The sequence below is a fragment of the Trachurus trachurus genome (assembly GCF_905171665.1).
Source record: "Trachurus trachurus genome assembly, chromosome: 16".
NCBI lineage: Eukaryota > Metazoa > Chordata > Actinopteri > Carangiformes > Carangidae > Trachurus > Trachurus trachurus.
The window spans coordinates 15564478-15583238 of record NC_139902.1 but is presented as its reverse complement, the minus strand read 5'-3'; the positions used below and the strand labels follow the sequence as shown (position 1 = coordinate 15583238).

The 18761-nt window shown below is 43.9% G+C and overlaps 1 protein-coding gene across 2 annotated transcripts in view; it reads left to right on the top strand.

Moving 5' to 3' along the window:
- Positions 1–3495: 3495 nt before the first annotated feature.
- ptprub (protein tyrosine phosphatase receptor type Ub) overlaps positions 3496–18761 on the top strand; it is a 155095-nt gene continuing 139829 nt past the window's right edge. For both annotated transcript variants that reach the window (XM_083989894.1, XM_083989893.1), the window contains exon 1: positions 3496–3710. In XM_083989894.1, the coding sequence (XP_083846020.1) occupies positions 3641–3710 (70 nt within the window). In that variant the 5' untranslated portion in view covers positions 3496–3640. The remainder of the gene's footprint in view (positions 3711–18761) is intronic.

Below are 18761 nucleotides of genomic sequence, written 5' to 3'. Positions count from 1 at the left end.
TGAAATAATGGCTAAGAGCTAGATCTATGCACCAGACACTCACTGCCTGAAGAGTACACTATTGTTCATTTAAGACAGCGAAAACTATACATAAGTAATTATTGTGACGTTGATATGTGCTATTGCTTCATGCAGGGTAGCCTACTGTGTTCTAATGTGCTCTCCTTTTATTATAGAAAAATTATATAAGAGAAACATATTCAAGTGTGACCTTGTAAGATATTAACACATTTTCAATAAAAACATTTACAAAAGCTATGTTTTAGCAGCTCAATTATAAAATTCTGGTTGGATGGTTCATTTATTTATTCATCGTTAGTCAACCTCTGATGTGAATAACTGTTGCCCTGGTTACATTATGGCTAAATCAGCAGTACAAATAGGAGTGAAAACATTGACTCAGTGGATTCTACCTTTCCCAGCATGTCAAACATGTGGTTACATGACAGTCACTGATGTCAAACAATCATTTTTCCCCCCAAGGAAAATCTTTTGTGATATCACCGACTGGTAAAGCTAAAAGCAAAGCAGCAGTTTTCTGCTCTGTACGAGTTGTTATTTATTTAATTTCCGAACACCGTGCAGCATGCCAAGCCTTTGTGATCGACAGTGATGGTTTGATAGCCAGCCTTTCACAATTTCCTTCAGAACTGTAATGATGTGTTATTATAAATTCATGCACAATGCTGCCTGTGCAGATGTATTTGTTTGTAAAGGGTTATGATTGGCAGCTGATAAAATACTCGATAAAATGACTTTCATCATAGTGCAGCTGTCAGCATCCCTGCTGATGCCTGTCCTGTTGTTGAAGTTAAATTGTATTTTGCAACATCCTGTTACTGCAAATTAACCTGTCGTACAGTTGAACAGATTCACACCAAAATACTCCCTAGTTTAAATAAATTGCTTGTTTGTGCCTTGAATACCAGGGCACTAAAATGGCTTCCATGCGTCAAGCAGGTGTAATTACAGGTGTTAGCTCGGCATATGCTGTGCTCCTTTGGATAAATTAAGCAATTTGCTGAGCAGTCCATCGTTCATCTGTCATTCTAGGCTAAACAACATTAGAGACTGAGATATGCATTGATATTGGAAACCCTGGTTGTGTCTATTGGCCCTCTTTAATTTAATGCACGACCTTAATGTTGACGCACAACAAACAAAATGGATGATGAATAGCCTGAGTAATGGTGTCTTGATCCAATCAGGAGTCCTTGAGCCACAGTCTAATGTGTCAGCCAGGCCACGTTTTAACACCATCTTGGTTCACGCAGAGGACTGGCTGCAACATCAGCACTTGTGCAAGATGTTAAATTTCTAATGCGAGCCACAAATGCCATGGAACATGTTAATCAAATACAATGGGACACATTGCAGCATGTGAGGACTACAAAATATACACAACCATGAGGCTTTCACATGTGTTGGACTGTGGCACAGAGAACCTGGCAAAGAGACATCTCAAATTTATGGTGGCTTTTCTACATATTCTAGCCTACATTTTCCCATTTAAATGTACAGATTGCAAAGCTGCACACACCATGACACACAATTAAATATAGGCCTATCTGTCATTGGGAGGTCTTATTCAGGCCTGTCTCTGCTCTGTAAATAGGCCTATATGACAGACAGCTGTGAAACAGTTGCTAGTATGACTACAAAAATACATGCAATCAGGGGAGGCAGGCTGTCAGGAATAATTTAATTATTTAGTTAATCTAAGGTTTAATTATTATTATTTTTTATTTCAGATACCTTTACCATAGGTTTAAATGTGTCAGCATTTGGTGATTTTCATAGTCTAATAAACGCCACTCAACCTCAACTGAGTTTACCTCCGGCCAGGCAGAACGTAGAAACCACTCGCCTTCTCGTTGAGGTGAGGTGCTCTGCCTCTGCCCATACGGTGTGTCGCATGCGCAGTTTGTTCCCTCCATAGACTTACATGTACGCCACGAGGCAGAGGCTACCGCTGCCTCATTGCGAACTCTACTAGTGTGAGCATAGACTGTAAATTTGAGTGTGAGCGGGACACACGTTCACGTTGCTTTCGTGAATTGTAAACAAACAGACGCCCCCCTCGCCCTCGGTTTTTGCGTCCAGCAGTTTAGCGGCTAATTCAACTGCAGTGATGATGGATAACTCTACCGGAGAGGCTCAACAACTTCGTGAGCTTCATTTGAGGAATAAACGGCAGCTTTTACCTGACGGGAGACCGACGCCACGGGAGCTACGGTAGCTAACAGCTAGCATGTTTTACGTAGCTACTTTCTCTCTCTCCCCCTCTCTTTCTTACACACGCACACACGCACATCCCAGGTTGTCTGTCATATCTGTTGTAAACCTTGTAATAATAGCTTGTTGAGTAGTGTTGCTTCGGTTTGAGTGTGGATTAGCCTAATTGTTAACGGTTTGTTGTGTAATGTGAGCGGTGGTCCAATAACGTGACCCTGTTATTGATGAGTTGGGTTTTACAGCTGATAACGTTAACTGTGTAGATGGCGTGGATTGTGATGAGAAGGTGTTGCACATATTTTAAGAATTAGGCTATCTGTGCAAACCATTGTGCAAAACCTGTTTGTTGTACCTTTTGCGTGATAAGATGATTTGCCCCCCCCCCCCCCGTGATCGCCTAGACGTCACAGCACGTCTAAAATCTGATATGATTTTAAAAGATGAGAATGATTATATTATTATTAGTGCAGGTGTTGCTTTGAAAAGACATGCCTCTGCAGTTCAAGGGCACGTAGCTGGCCCAAATAATGAGTATTTTCTGAACCTGCAGCCACTGCTGTCAGACTGATAATCCTGTACCTGTGATGCTGGGTGCATGGTGACAACTGCTAGGAGCTGCTGGGTGGCTGAAGATGAAGTAACTTCTCATTAAAGTGAAGACAAATGGATGAAAAGGTAGACAGATATCATTACCTTGTCTCTTTCTCTACAAGACACACACTTGTCTCACTGCACTGATTTAGATTTAATAGGCTATACACTTATCCTAACCCTTTACCGTGACCTGAAACGCCCAGCTCCATCTCTTATACCGTAATGAAAACAAGTCTTGCGTTTCCTAGTCTGCACCTTAACCACCACCACTAACCCAAATCCCGACCACAAACCTTACCCTATAATCCACACTACCCTGACTTTCACTTTAAAATCCACTTTGAAACATCAAACAGGCCTTTGAAGGAATAAACACTGGTAAAAATGTGCACACTTTAAAAGAATATCCTCACTCTCAGGGTGTAAAACCACAGCTGGACCTCACAAAGATACAACAACCTGAACACACAGGGTTTTGCTTGGCCGACGTTTGAGCACCTCTGTGTCGTCACCGGGCGTCACCACTTGGAGGCGCCCGGCTCATACTTTGTGGCTGCAAAAAATACATGGAGGCTGGGAAAAAGGAAAGTGGGCTTGAGGAAGAAATCTCTTTCCCGAACTGTTTACCCTGACGTCAGTTTGCAGAAGTAGCTCTGCCCTGTCTCCCTCAGTGTCTGTGAAACTCCACTCAGTGTGAACTGAGAGGGGGGGAATAGATGCGCTCGGCTCTACTTACTTGCGCGCCCGGACCTCACGGAGTGAATGAAATGTTTCCTGGTGCACATTTAAAGTGGACTACAACAGCTACACGATGAACACCTGCGCCTTTCTCTTGATTTTGACTGTTCAGATCTACGCCGATGGCATCGAGGGGCCAACAGGTAAGACATCTATCCATGTCGATCCTCTGAACGCAGTTGGGAAGTTTTCTCTTTTTTTTATTTTTAATTTTTAAATGTGGATAAAACTAAACTGAGAGCTGAAGCGGAGCCTGGTTGTGGTTGATATGCCAACTTTGTGCGCCCCCCCCCCCGTCCCCTCTGACATTGCTGCGTTTATCTGCGGCACGCTGCTGCTTCCCGTGACTTATTAGTGGGGCAATGTTAATCCTCGCCCAGGAGGATACAAAGAAATTCTTTTCTAACTTTAAAAAACTGTGTTAAGTTTTCTTAGTACCGGACGCCTGCAGAAGAAAAAGGTGCGATTTGTCAAGACTGCGCCTAGGTGTCATTGTGAAGCTCCCGTTTCCCAAAACAAACGTCCTCTGCTACGCTGCTTCAGTTTCCCCCCCCTTGTTGCTCAAGCATATTTAAAGGCATAGTTAGGGTTGCCTAAGTTATTAATCAGTTCATCCAGAGAGAAACAGCTTCCCCCTCAAATCTCCCACCGCCGTCAGGCTATGTAGCCTAATCAATATTTGTGAGCATGACTCTTCCCAAAATCCCAGCAGCCTGTCTCCAGTCTGTGATGACATGCACAGACCCGGACCTGGAGCTGCGCCTGGCTGCCTTTTGGTTGTTGCATAATTGTTGACTTGAGAGACTCCTTAAAAGTTTATATGTGAGTGAAGTGTGATGCATTATGATGCTTAGTGTTTGAAAAGCACATTCTCATGAAAGATGGAGCCCCCCTTTTCCCTCCTGGTGTGATGAGCTGCCTCTGGTCTCTTGGGTTGGTGTGGCTGTGTGAGTGAGACACTGATGCCCACAAATCAGCTCTAAATCTTCCAAGATCAATGAGATTTCAACATTTTTGCGCACGAAAAGGTTGGCAGAGAAAGCTTTTACGTCTTAAAAGCCATCTTTTTCTGATTTGTGAGCAGACGAGCTGGATTGTAAATGTGCTGGTGATAATGTGTTTTTCAGATAAAAGGATAAAAATTGATGCAATTTCTGAAACAGACTTTGACTCTTTCCCCTGTTTCATTTTAATGGCAGTAAGATAAATAAAACTTTTTGATCGAAAATCAGCCACTTATTGGAAAGATGGAAAAGAGAGAGAGAAAGAGCAAGAGAGAGATGTAAAACTAAACATCTTTTATATGAATCTGGCTCAGAGCCTTTCATATTTAACCACATTCATGTTTTCAGAATCTGTTTTATTCACTGATACTGCTGCTGTATTTTGGATATAATGTGAAAGAGCTGAAATGACTTGATCTTGTATGAATCACACACACACACACACACACACACACACACACACACACACACACACACACACACACACACACACACACACACACACACACACACACACACGCGCACACACACGAATAATTTCACCTCTGTAGAACATAAGGGTAACAAGATAAGGCGGTAATATTGCTAACATTTACACTGCAGGCTGTTTCAACACTGTATAGCAATGCGTCACTGTGCTGGTGTTAGAGGGGAAACAAAATGCTCGATTAGATCACGAGGACATTTGGCAGCGTGGTTAAACCAGAAATGGCAAAAACCTACTAATGCTCAGTGTGACGCTTGTTCTCGCTTGTCCTTATAACTCATTGTGGAAGGAGCGTGAACAACAACAAGAACAATAGCAACAAAACAAACAACAAACCCATGCAAGCAGAGTGTGTATTGTCAAGAGCCGAATGGAGCAGATCATTAAGAGGAATGGGCCGAGACATATGAAGGATTAAATCACACACAGGTAATTAAAAAGAGTTAAATGGAACAGTGCGTGGCAGAGTCTCTGTCAACGCCAAAAAAAAAAGAATTACATGATTTGGTTTTTTTTAGTTTGTTAACTGGAGTGTTGCAAGCCTCGCCATCTGGGCGCTTTACCTTCCCATTAGACTCTAATAGTTAACGCTGCCAGTTTTTGTGGCCTCCCCTCTATGTCACTCATCTCCTGGCCTGGGTGTCCTCATGCTTCTCCACCTGCCTGTGTCCTGTAAGGAGGAGGAGTAATTGAGGAGCAGCCTCACAGTGTCTCCTTTGATTGACACTTCCTTTATTGCTGTAATTTTGTGACAAACACACCTTAACCTTGAGTTAAGACTCTGTGGTCCGTTGCGGATTTCTTCCCCCTTTTAAAAAAACAAAACAAACATAATCTAATGCATGTCTTCCATATTGCCTCTGCATTGGTTGGTCCAGGCTGTCAGTTCAGAGGAAATGAAATTATTAGAGGCTATGAAATATGGAGGCTCTCTGTTGCAGTGGACTGTAAGTGAGGTTGAGAAGAGAGGGTAGTGGGGGAGAAAGCTAACATTTGCATCATATTTGCTCAGACACAAAGAGGTTATGATCATGAAAGTCCAGTTTGTGAGCCTGTGTGTGTTTTTCATGCTGTAAAGCCCATTCTGACACTTTGCTCCTCTGTTGTCTCTTATGGGAATAGAATGGATGTTCACTTACCATCTGTCTCCTCTATTAGCAACTCAGTGCTGTAATTATCCCGCGTCTCATGACTCATTTCCCAGTTTGATCTAAAGTTAAGGCAGAATATCCTTTCTTGCGTATTTCAGTGAAGATAACACTTGGACTGAGATGAAAAGGACTTTGAGGGCCCAGTCTGTTGAGTTGGAGCATGGGACGGAATGAATAATAGTTAAGGGCTTCGACTTTACACCGCATCAGCAACAGCGGCAGCAGCAGCACTGAGAAACATACGTGACCACCACCTCTTGTAATCACAGAGGGAATAGAGCTGCAGCAATTCTTTTATAAGCAAACCGTCATTTAAATATGTATTTGAGCAAAAATGCAGCCCACAGCCCAAAGTTCCCATCCTCATTGATGTGAAGGTCAGGTAGCCTATCCTTTGTTATACATAATATGAACAGAATATCTTTTTACTGCTGGTCAGAAAAAAAATACAATTAGATGTCACCCTTTGGATATAGAAAAAACACATGAATACAGGAAACAGTTGTATCCGCTAAGATATTTTCATTCATTCACTTCATTCTGTTAAGGTGTGATTTTTCATATTCTTCAGCTATTGTTGATGTTGCTGCTGTTGCTGACATTGAATGTCTTCACTATAATCGACATTAAACTGAATGGAGGTAAAGAAAAGAAAAAAAGAGAGAGCATATTGTATTTGAGAATAGTTGAAGAAGGGAGAAAAAAAAATTAACCATCAAATAGAAAATGTTTCCTTGCACCACAGAGAAGCAGCAGCAAACTCACCAAGTGGAAGTGTTCCCTGCAGGAGACAGGCCACCATCTGCGGATAGAGGGGGCGCTGGGGATTGGGCCTAAATCAGACTCCTGCAAAGACTGGTTGGTTTCCATCTTTGCGGGATCACCGACAGTAATTCAGAGAGCAGATGGAAAGCTTTGCAAGGAGGAGGAAGGGGACTGGAGGGGAAGAAAAAAGGGAGAGAATTTTAGATAGAGAAGCTGACAGAGGGATTTATTCAGATAAATTGTCAAGATGTTTTGTTTTCGACTGAGGGCACAGCAGGACTTTTGCTGGGCTTTTGTGTGCCGGCCATTCTGCCTTCAGCCTCGTGTGTGTGTGTGTGTATGTATGTGTGTGTGTGATTAAACAGGGCGCTTATGAGAGGAGTCCTCTGCTCTGCAGCCTGTCTCTTCCCGTTTCTGTCTCTGATCTATTGTAATGTGGGGCTATGTGGAGGAGAGCCAGCCGGCCGATTGGCTTACTCATCTCACAAGAGTGGAAGATGAAACATATCCATCTACTGTACGTGTTCGAGGGATTTTGTCGGATGCCAAGCGCTATCCTTGGTTCTCTTCCATCACCAGAAACACACGTCCAGCAGTTCAGGGCCCTCCCTCTGTCTTAAGCTGCATGGTCACATCCCTCCTCCTGTATTTGTGATGCATCTCACCTAAACACTGTGCGGTGCTGAGGGTGCAGAGCCGCGGCCCACACACATCTCGTGATTGTTGTTCTTAATTAATCCAGCTAAGCATTTTTGCTGTTCTCTTTTCAATTATCATGTGTTACTGCTCTGTTTCCATGTCAGTCCCCATATGTTTTCACTTGTTTTGTTTTGTTTCAAGTGCAGTGAGTTGTGGCTCACTCAGGGGTTGGTTGCCATGTTTCTATGGCAGAGAGAGAGCCTGGCTCGGTCAGGACAGGTCCAAGTCCCAGAAGCTGGATAGTTCCTTCTTGTGAGTCTCCTTGGCCATTTAGCCCGGTGCTTCTCTCTGTGTGCTCTATACCTCCTTCATATCAAGTCTCACTGGCCAATTCTGAAGGCCAACAAAGAGCTCTGAAAGGAACCACCAGGAGGGAAACAAGGTAGATTGGAGATAATTATACATGACACTTGTGACAAGTGTATTATTAAGGGGTCAGGAATCAGGACAAGACCACATGAAGCAAGAATGGGAAACGAAAAAAGAAATTCTCTCCTTTAGAGAAGAATTAAATGACCATGAAACATTAACCAGTGAGACACAGGGAATTAGCACAGCAACAGCTAAATGATGCACGTTTCCACTGGCATAACGGTAAAAAAAGACTCTAGTCAGATGATCGTGCTATTATTGTATATCGGGGTCTATTTGACTGAACGTTTGGCAAAGAATCTTCTATGTTTCCTCCTCGTCATTTCGTGTCTGTGCTGCTTTTTTTTTTGGCCCAGCTCTTCAAATATGATTCCATTTCTTTTGCAATCGAAGCGATGCACAGACCACTTGCTATTTTAATTAGAAACTTTCACTCTGTGCCGTATGCTATGAATGTTTTAGCATACTGATGAAGATACAGTACATGAATCTTTGTGGGTGCACTGTGCAGTGCTCTTACATTTCTGGTGGATGTGCGCGTGTTAATCAGTGCTCTTGTTCATTAGTTGCCATTGCCCATAAAAGCAGGAAATCAGGCTCTGAATTTGTGCCATGCAGGAGGATGGTCCCACGGTGCTGATGAGTGACTCAGACCTGACACTGATGCTCACAGGGGCTGGAGCTGCCACCACTACCAGCTCCTCAGGGTTACTGTGACACCTTCCAGCACCCTGGAAGAGATGCCAAGACTGAGAGATTTACAGTCAGCAGCCTGACTTGGCTTGTCTCCTGATTTCTGCTCTGCAACAACAGCCAGAGTGCAGACTTCTCAGCTCCCTCAGCCAGGTGTTATTAATGTGGTATTGATCCTTCAAACTCCAGCAAGTCCATTTTACTTGAATTTGTTCAAAGTGGCATCCTGCCTGTGACCCGCAAGCTTGATATAGTAGTGGGAATTAGCCAGCCTGCCAGCCAGGACCTGCCTGACGGAAGCAGATGAGGAATGTCGGTTGTTTTGTGTCGAGCAAAGGGCAGAAAAAAGTAGAAATCCCCTCGAATATGAAAAAAAAGCTTGCCTCATTTCCATAAGAATGCTGCATATATTACAAATGAGCCTGAAATATCCTGTTGATGTACTTGTCTAAAATGACAGGACTATTATACTCATTATCACTTAAAAGCGTGTGTTTTACTTGAATAATGGACTCAGAAATGTATCATACAACACAGATGGGCCAGTGTTTATAGCCTGCATATGAAGGGGTGAGACGAAGTTGGAGCGAGCACACACACACACACACACACACACACACACACACACACACACACACACACACACACACACAGATGTGTAATTATCCAACAAAGGAATAAGCAGAGCTGTGAGTTGCAGCCGCTTCATTCCCTCTGTTTTCTTCCCCCCGAGGTAGCGAGCTCCAGACTGCAAAAAGTGGGTCTGCAAGACTGATGCTGCGAGTGCTGCTCCTTATCCCCTACCCAGAGGAAAGAAAGCCTCTTGAGCAGTTTATATTTAGCCCACTGGCCGTGTTTCAGTTCTTTACCTTTCTGTCTGTGTCAACAAATTTATAGCCAGATTCCTCGGGCCCTGTGTTGTTGTGTACGTGCGTGTGTGTGTGTGTGTAACGAATTGTCAGGTCACAGTGTCAGGGTTCAGGATTAGGGCAGGGCTGCGGTGTAGAAATCGGACCTGTCCTCTGCATACGAAACCCCCAGTGAAATCTGAACTGCTGACACTTTTCAAAAAGTCAAAACACTGTCTTCGGGACATTTTTCTCTGTGTGTTGGTGTAACAGATGCAGGCTCCAGTTGTCTTTGTGCCATGATGCCTGCTCTCTAAGGGGAAGTGGTATTTCTGGTTTGACCAGTCCCTTTGGGCAAAAAAGAAAAACAAAGCCTCAGAGACCCAGCAATGAACCTCAAATACTTATCACCCTGATGTATCTCACACTTGATTAGACTGACAGTCTTTCACATAAACTTTATTAGGACAGTGGAAATTGAAGAACATTAAAGTGTAACAGAGCATGGATAATGTGGAGTGTGATGATTTAAAAAGAGCACAGTGTTTGAGGTCGTCACAGCATGAAATCTGACTAAAACTGCACTCGTTTCAAAAATACCATATCTGCTCAGTTATATAGCCTCTAGCTCATATTGCACATCTCTGTTTGCTGTTGCATTGACGACATTTCGTCCCTCTCTCTGTGCGCCGCCGCGGTCTCGTGGCACTGCGGTGACACTTAGCTGTGACAGCTGCCGTAGCTGGTGGGTTAAAGGTCTGTCGCGGCAGTTGCGGTAGCACAGGTCAACAGACTGATTTCAGACCTGTTGGGGACATGTGACAGTCGTGAAGCCCTTTATTTAGTCTTTGTTGACAAGAACGTGATGGGTGTGTCTGGAAGACATTAATGTGGTTTCCCCGGATTTTTCTGGAAATTGTCCTTTCGTTGTTTTAGTTGTATAGTGACACCTGAGACTCACCTGAAGTTGGAGTTGCATGGCTTCCACTTCAAGGACACGAGTGTTGCAAACAGTTTCATCACAGTTCCATGTGGGAAAAATTACACACTAGACTGGCAGGTAAAAAAAAAAGGAAAAGAAGGAAAATTTGTGATTTTTGTTATTATTTCAGAATCCGTGCAATCCTTCTCCACTCTGGACTACAGGCATCCTATTTAAATGTAAATAGAAACAGTGGATATGCAGAGTTTGGGAGCCTGCTGTGATATGATCGCAGCACACTGGTGCCTGACCCCCGGTTGGGTTGAAAAGCTTTTGTCAAATGATGTTACACTGATGTTGCTTGGCCGCAGATGCTTTGTTGTGATTCAGGTGTTGAAGTAAGACAGAACAAAAGCAGAGCCTATTGATTTCTCAAACACAGCCTGTCACAGTCAGCTTATTGTCTTCTTCCTCTTGAAACTCTCCTTTCGATCCTACATGACCTCCCATCACAATCCTCCTTACTTTGACGACGTGGTGCTACTTCAGCAGTTGCTCGGGGGATTGTCAGCCCCCTTTTTTCATAAAAAACGTCCCTCTGCCCTTCGGCTGTTGCACTTTGTGTTGGTGTAAGATGTTTCAGGGGCAAGCAGGTCGGGGTTTTCCACTCTTTCCGCTCAGGGTATGCAACAAATCACCCATTATTGGCTGATTCATTGATAAAAGCCTTGCAGGTATTTCCCTGTGTTACCTATGGAAACTCCTCATTTTTCCGGCACAGCCTTTTTCAGGCTGAACCAAACCAGGCTGGCATGACAATATTAATAACAGTGCTTAACCCACAGTGTGTGATTCAGATACTGTGACGTCGTTGTGGACTTATAGGTGTGATGTGAAGCACAACCATGTCGTGTCTGTTCTGTCAGGCCGGCTGTCTCTTTTACACGGACATCAATCTGGGTCTGTGACCGAGCACCTCTGCTGCCAGCTTATTTCCAGAGCAACTACACACACACACACACACACACCTGTCTACATTTGTTGACTTTATTCAAAAAGACGAGTAAGAAACGAATGCGGCACAGAATTCACACCTTGAACACACTGTGTAAAACTAAAAAGTACTTTATTTATTCTTTCCTTTTGACAAGGTGTAATTACCTGACGGCAAAGAGATGAATGTATTTGCTGCCCTGTGTATTTGCTGTGTGAGCTGGGACTCTAATGAAAAGAACGGTTCCTGACCAAGAAAACTATGTGCCCTCTATCCTCAGATCACTGTGCTATTATTATGTTGCTCAGAAACAGGCACAATACAATTCCTCATAATGTCAGCACATGTACTTTGATGTTCAGGTCTGTTTGAACAAACCCAGAGAGGTGATTTACTTCTCACCTGAATGCCAGGTGCAATAGCCCTAACAAACGCTCCCTCGGGGCCAGCGGGGGCCAGCGGGGTCCACCTGGGCTGGGGATTTCTTCAGTTCCTGAGAGACAGTTCACAAACACCTTTGTTTGTTCCTCAACTCGACCTACCAGCTCGTGGCATTATGTAGCCTACACCACATTGCTTGTCTGCCCCTGAGGACGGATTCCTCCACTGATTCTTCTTCTGGGGGTTTCTTCCTTTTTGTCCTCGTTAAATGGATTTGTTGTCTTTTGGAGGTTTTACCTTATCTAAAATGAGGGTCCCAGAAGAAGAAGAAGGCTATTGTGAAGCCCAATGAGACCAAATTGGTGACTTGGGCAACATAAATAAAACTGGCTTGACACGTCCACACTAATGTGGGGAGATTTGAAATCGCCTCTATTCTCATCCACGCTAAACTGCCCCTGAAAATTGACCTTTTTGAAAACACTTTGTATGGATGGCTCTTAAAAACTGTCTCATGTGAATGTGGGGATAAAGAAGCTTTCTCTAAAATGCTCACACACTATTGTGTAGCGATATATAGATCTGCTGCCTCAAGAGCCATGAACATGCCCAGAAGAGGAGATTTCTCCTTTGTTAATGGTATTATTGATGTGAGTGGAAAACTTTTAGACAAAAAGGCTAATGTGGACGGAAAGCTTTCACGCCATTTTCAAACAGCGTGGATCTTCTGTGGCCGTAGGCAGTGCGCCGTTTGAGCGTCTCACATTAGCACAAAGCCAGAAATATGCAAGAATGTCCAGACAGCCCACAGGGTGTCGTAAACAATGAGCTTAATTCAAAACCACAAATAGAAGATTACAATTATTGCTTAGCCCTGCGCTGTGTGTGCATGTATGTGTATGTGTGTGGGTGTCTGAGTTGGTGTTTGTATGCAGGCTGCCGAGTGCCTCTGTCTCTCTCTGTGTGTGTGTGTGTGTTTTGTATGTGGTACAGCCAGACTGGTGATTGTTCCCACCTGATTATGTGTAAATATTTGCTGAACTTCTTCAGCCATTTTGAACTTTCACAAATCATGGCCATGTGGATTATTATGAAGCTTTTGTTTGCTTTAGTTCTCCAAATTGAAATTGCTAATGGGGGGGAAAAAAACCCCTGCACACTTTGCTCAGGACATATTTTTTGCACGATAAACACATTGTGCTACAAAGATCAAAAAGTCCAGCTTTTGCTGTAGACACAAGCTCGTGTTGTGGTGTTTAGAGAGTAGCTGGAGTACACGGCGTGTCAGGGACCTCGGAGCAGGTCGGCCTCGGCCTTTGTCTGTCCGGACAGCCAGGGTAATTAAGAATCAGCTTAGACTGGGATTACGTCTGGAAGAAGGCTGATCACAGGGGACAGGAGAAAAGGCATTAGGAGAATTGTTGTTAATATGGGTATTACTCTGCTTAGCAGTAGTATCATGTGACAATAAGACAACTGACAATGGAACCCTGTTGATGCTGAGATCCCTCGCTCTGCACTAATAGGCTTTCCTCCAGATAGCTTTGTTTACTCGCAGTGTGCAGCACTCCACCTTCCTGCTTTATCTCCCTCACTCACGCATTCTAACTTTTTACAATTTGTCTCAACCTAATTAGAAAATGGTAATATTTTGCTGTACACCTCCCTGAGGTATTTTAGCAGTGTTCAGAAGTATTTGCCTTACACCAGCACCTTTGAAACGAAACATGCGTGATTGTTCATCTCTCCTGTGAATGCACACGCGCGCCCGCTGTTTTTGAGATATTTCTGTGGAATGTAATTAATGTTCTCATTAACGGAGCGAACCAGCTGCAAGGCGGAACTAAAAGCCAGATACTCTCGGGCCCCTGCCCTCCTCTACTTTGGGAAACACGGTCGCTGAAATGGATCGCCCGTGTTTGGCATGTGAAACACAGAGTGGTAAGACAGTTGCTTTCTTGTCAGTCCAGCCTTTCATTGTGATCCGCATGCAGAGGTAACCCGATGCTTGTAGCCTCTGCAGCACCTCCATAAGTGAAGCCATTTGTTGCCCTTTCGAAAGGATGTGGAACCAGGCCAGTGTGAATAATAACAATGTAGGGAAAGGGTCTGTCCAAACACTGAAAGGTTACATGAAATGGCCCATCTAACTCGTCCCATTACTCTTATTTACAACAAACCTCTCTGGTATCAGCTCCTCGTGGATTAGAAAACATCCCTGCGGGCAGATAGTTGGCAGAATTATCAGTGCGTGACGTGACACAGCAATGCTTTGTTTTGACCTTACTGAGAGGGAGCAGGGAATTGTTTTCCACAGTCTTTAAGAGCTAATCCCATCAGAGGGACTGCGCAGCATGGAGGGCTAACTCAGTCATGTCTGAGGTAGCGCTGCCAGAACAAGAGGCAGACAGGAATGTGTTTGTCTGGCTAACTTGGCTTTATTCACCCCTGGCTGGAAAAGCAAAGGGAGAAAGACTCCTCCCACACAACTTGACTTCTTAATTCCTCTTTCTGGGCCAGGATAAGGAGTGAAGGCCTGAGTCTGTGAGCCCCTATATGTCGGTGCAGCGGGAGACATCTTTTTGATTGGGTTTCAGTGGTGGTTGGGGAAGATGTAATGGTGGTTCAGGCTGTCATTATGGCAGATGAATTAACTAGGTTTTGCCTCTCAGAGATGGGTTCCTCCCTTCACTGGATGCCTGTTGGCTTGGTTAGACACATGTGCTCCTGGGGGAACAGGCTCATTCAGCACTGCGGCCATGGAAGGAGGATTTATCCCAGCAGTGAGTCTCTGTGGCACCACAAACTCCTGCTGAAGGATTTAAGATTGGTCTGTCCGCCTGTCTTTTTCCACTGATATTTAGAAGAAAGATTTTGCTCTAGTTACAATAAATGTCTGTGTACTAGATGGGCACCTTTCACATTTAAACTGATAACGGTACTACCTGCTTTAATATAGTAATAAATGGAGAAATGTGGGTAAAAGGTGAGGTCGATAGGAGGTGGTTGCGTCCATTTGCTAACACATTAAACACCATTAAATGCATTTGGGGTGGCAGGTTATGAGGTTTGGCTAGTTTGCATGTCTACAGTTGCACATCTTAGTAAGGTATTGAAGGCTTTTTAATAGGTTGTTAATGGATAGATTTGGTCCAGCAGCTCTTTTCCATGAGGTCAAAGGTCCATTAGAGGGATTATAGAGCTAAAAAGACAAAGCAAATATACGTATATCTGAACTCCTTGTACCCCCAGAACTTTCCAGAGAATCACGTTTTCAAGCTTTTTTCACTGTAACTGTTCACTCTGATAAATTTCTCTACACCCATGGGTATATCGCAAACAGGAACTGCAAATAGCAAATGGAAAATTTGCTATAAAAATATAGGCAGTTATCCCAATTTTGTTAGGTACTGGTGTTCACAGTGTCAGACTCTGAAAAGCCCTGCCTCAGATGTTTTAGTCATGAAACCTCAGGGTGCAACAGAGGAGGGATCCCTCACCTAGGATGGGCAGACATTAGATGTTTTACAGTATACACACAAGAAAACAGCCTACAACATGGAATTTGGGATAAATGGGAAGAAAGTGAAGGAAGAGCTGACAGAGGCAGCTCCTAGTGGGCAGGCTGTGCCATATGGGAAAGCAGGGAGAGCAGGCCAGCTTAATGGAGTACTGGTGGGTAGGCTGTTTTTCCCTGGCTAAACACAAGGCTAAAGCTGTATAAATGTGCACGGAGGTTAATACCTACACTGCCCAGAAGTAGCTTTTGGCCAATCGTCAAGCAAATTTTAGTGACAGTAACTCAACACTTGATGCTGTTACTTCACACTAATCAGCCTCCATTTGTTTGTATTTGTGGAAGGCTCTTATTGTGAAACAGCTGCAGAAAGTGTTGAGTAGGACAAACTTTGAAAGCATCTTCTTTCTTTCACCTGTTGTCTGCTGCTCCTCCTCTCCGGCCATGTTTAGTCATTGTGATGCACTGTGTGTTGGGGATGTGTTGGTCATAAAGTTTGCCAAGTTTAAGTTTTTCTTTCTTCAAAATTCAGCTTCAACTCATATGATGTCTGTCATTGTTGGAAGTAGCTATGACACATTCCCCGTGTTGATCTGGGGCTGTGATTCGTGTCACAAACTGAACATGAGGTGAAACTAGTTTCTCACTGAGCCCTCTGAAAGACATGTATTACATATATCCTTGGGTCAAGGATCTTTTCTGTTCTGTTTCCATTGCTCCTACCTTCTTTCCCGCATGTATCACCACTCTCTGTGCTTGCTCCTCATCTTTGTCCTTGTCCTCTCAGCCTTAGGGCTTCTCAGGGATCTACAGTATGCTCAGTGTTTCAGGGAAGGGTTCAGTATTCTAGGCAGGGTGAGCATGAGCTCAAAGCAGACCTGTCTTTGAGTATGTGTGTCTGCCTGCCTCCCCAGGCACTCATTAAGCTGCTGTGTGAAGGTGTGTATTTCCGGAGGCTGTGGGGGGGGAACACGCGTGCTTGTGGAGGTTAAAAGGCCCCTGACAGAGACATAATTTCCCAGCCTGGGGCAATAGGAGAAGGTAACTTCATTAGCCAGTTCCCGCTGTACACATTAACTTGATTATACTAACCAAGTCTTGATGGTGACAGTGGGTGCTGGACATAAATGTCACACCTGGAACAAAAATCCGTACATCTTTTTACATTTTTTTTTTAAATTTGTGTGTGTGTGCAGGTAGGTGGGTGTATGAAATGAAGGGTGGAAGAGAAGGAGGGTCAATTGAGACACCTGGAACATCTGGCTGCTCTGTAATTTTCAAAGAGACTCATCTTGGGATAATGAGGATGTACCGGTCTAGAAACTCCTTTCTATAATTTGGTTGATGGAAGTCACACTTTTGCTTTAATGCATGCTTGTACTTGTACACAAACACACACACACACACGGTGGGCTTTTTCTTACCTTAGTTTTCCCCTTGCATATTTTTCTTCTTTTCCTTTTTCAACACCCCTGCCTCTTTATCACAAAGCATAAATATTTTTTTTTACCACTTGAATCTACAATTTCAGCCAAACCCATCTCATGTGTCTGTAATATGCACAAACATTTGCAGTCATGCATCGTCACACATTTGCCCTTTTATTACTCAGAGGGCAAACAACATTAACCTCTTTTAACCTGAATTGATCCACAGCACCTCTTGACTCTACTCTCCACATTAGGTGAATAGGTAGACATGGGGTTTACAGATATGCAAGCGCTCTGTGTGCCCCTGAGGTGCACCTTGAGCAATGAAATCAGCCCAGATAAGTTTGTATCATTCACAGCAAGCACTTTGCTGAAATAATCAGTCACGGACATTTTTGCTCTCCTGTTCCTTTCATTCTCCCAAGACTTTATTGAGCAGAAAATGGAGGAGTTTTGTTTCCTTGGGTCTGTTAGATTAGAACTGTCTAAGCCCTCCACATGAAACTGTGTGCTACAGATTAAACACTTAAAATCTCTGGAGGGAGTTGTCGTGAAGGCCACTTTCATGAATAGTCTAGTTTCTTATCCTGTAATGCATTGTAAAGGCTTTGTGTCTGCCTTCACCTGTTGCAACAGAATATATATATTTTTTCCTCTGTGAATATGTGTGTATTCTGTATTTTCCCCACACACACGGGTATAATATGACATTCATAAGCAAGGCTTTACTGCCAGTGCAGACTAAAAAGTATTCCTAAGCCCTCTGTCAGACTCCCAGAGGGGCTATTTTTTTCTGACCCGCACACGTTTGGGCTTGTCAGCTCCCTAGTCATGTATCCTGGTCAAGGTGAAGAAGTGTGAAGGGGGAGGTGGGGTAGTGGGGGTGGGAGAAGAGCCGGGGGGGTTGAAGGGTGAAGCTGGAGAAATGCAGACACATGGAGATGAGAGGAAGGAACTGGGGAAAGAAAATGCATCATCTCACTTGTCCTGCTGACAGCCGCCCTGTTGTTGTCAGTCTCAAGCTGACACGCCAGATTCAGAGGGCTCCAGCAGAGGTGCCGCTTCGATAAAATGGTTTCAGGAAATGAGGAAAGCTGAGATGACTGCAACCCTTGGCTTTAAAAGAGACAAAACACGACCCTCGTGAAAATGAAGTTGTCCTGGAAATGATTGTTGAAAGACCGTTTTGGGGGTAATTTCTCTTCCCTCTGTCACTGCTCGGAAAAGATAACAGATTTTGAACCTGCGGGGTAAAACGAGCGCAGGGACACATATATGTTTACAAGTGCAGATTATAATTTCAGGGAAATTACAGCTCGGACTCCTCCAGTCATCTCCATTATCGCTGCACCATGTGTGGCATGGGTTTTACTGTAGAGCCACCAGGCACCAACAAACCTAGACAAAGACAGTCACTCAGATAGATCATTAGTGGTTATATCAACATGAAAGCTAATAACACACCGTGCTATGTGATTATCTCAGCAGCCACTACACTCACATTGTTTTGGCCTCTAGCAGTACGCAGGGTGGAGAGCTTCCTGTCGCAGGTCCTGTTTTTCATGCCATCTTTTTTAGAGCTGGGGGTCGGGCTGGCTGTCTGTGTGGAGAAATACTGCCCTCTCTCCATAGATCTTGATAAAATCATCCACATCATGAAAAATAACTGCTCTGCCACTGGAAATCCAGCTAGGAATGGTCATGTGATTGAGACTGGCTTTTCCTATTGCCTGCAAATAGGTTCATATTAGCAGGACAGGGCAGCGACACAGAGGAGTTTCTACAGCAGCTTGGACAACTGGCCTTTTGGCTTACTATATCATGTCATTGGCCATTGCGCTGTACCTGTGGAAGAGATACAGTGTGAAATATTAGAATTGGGTGATATGACAACATTGTGCACTTAAGGATGATTCTGATATTGGGAGCCA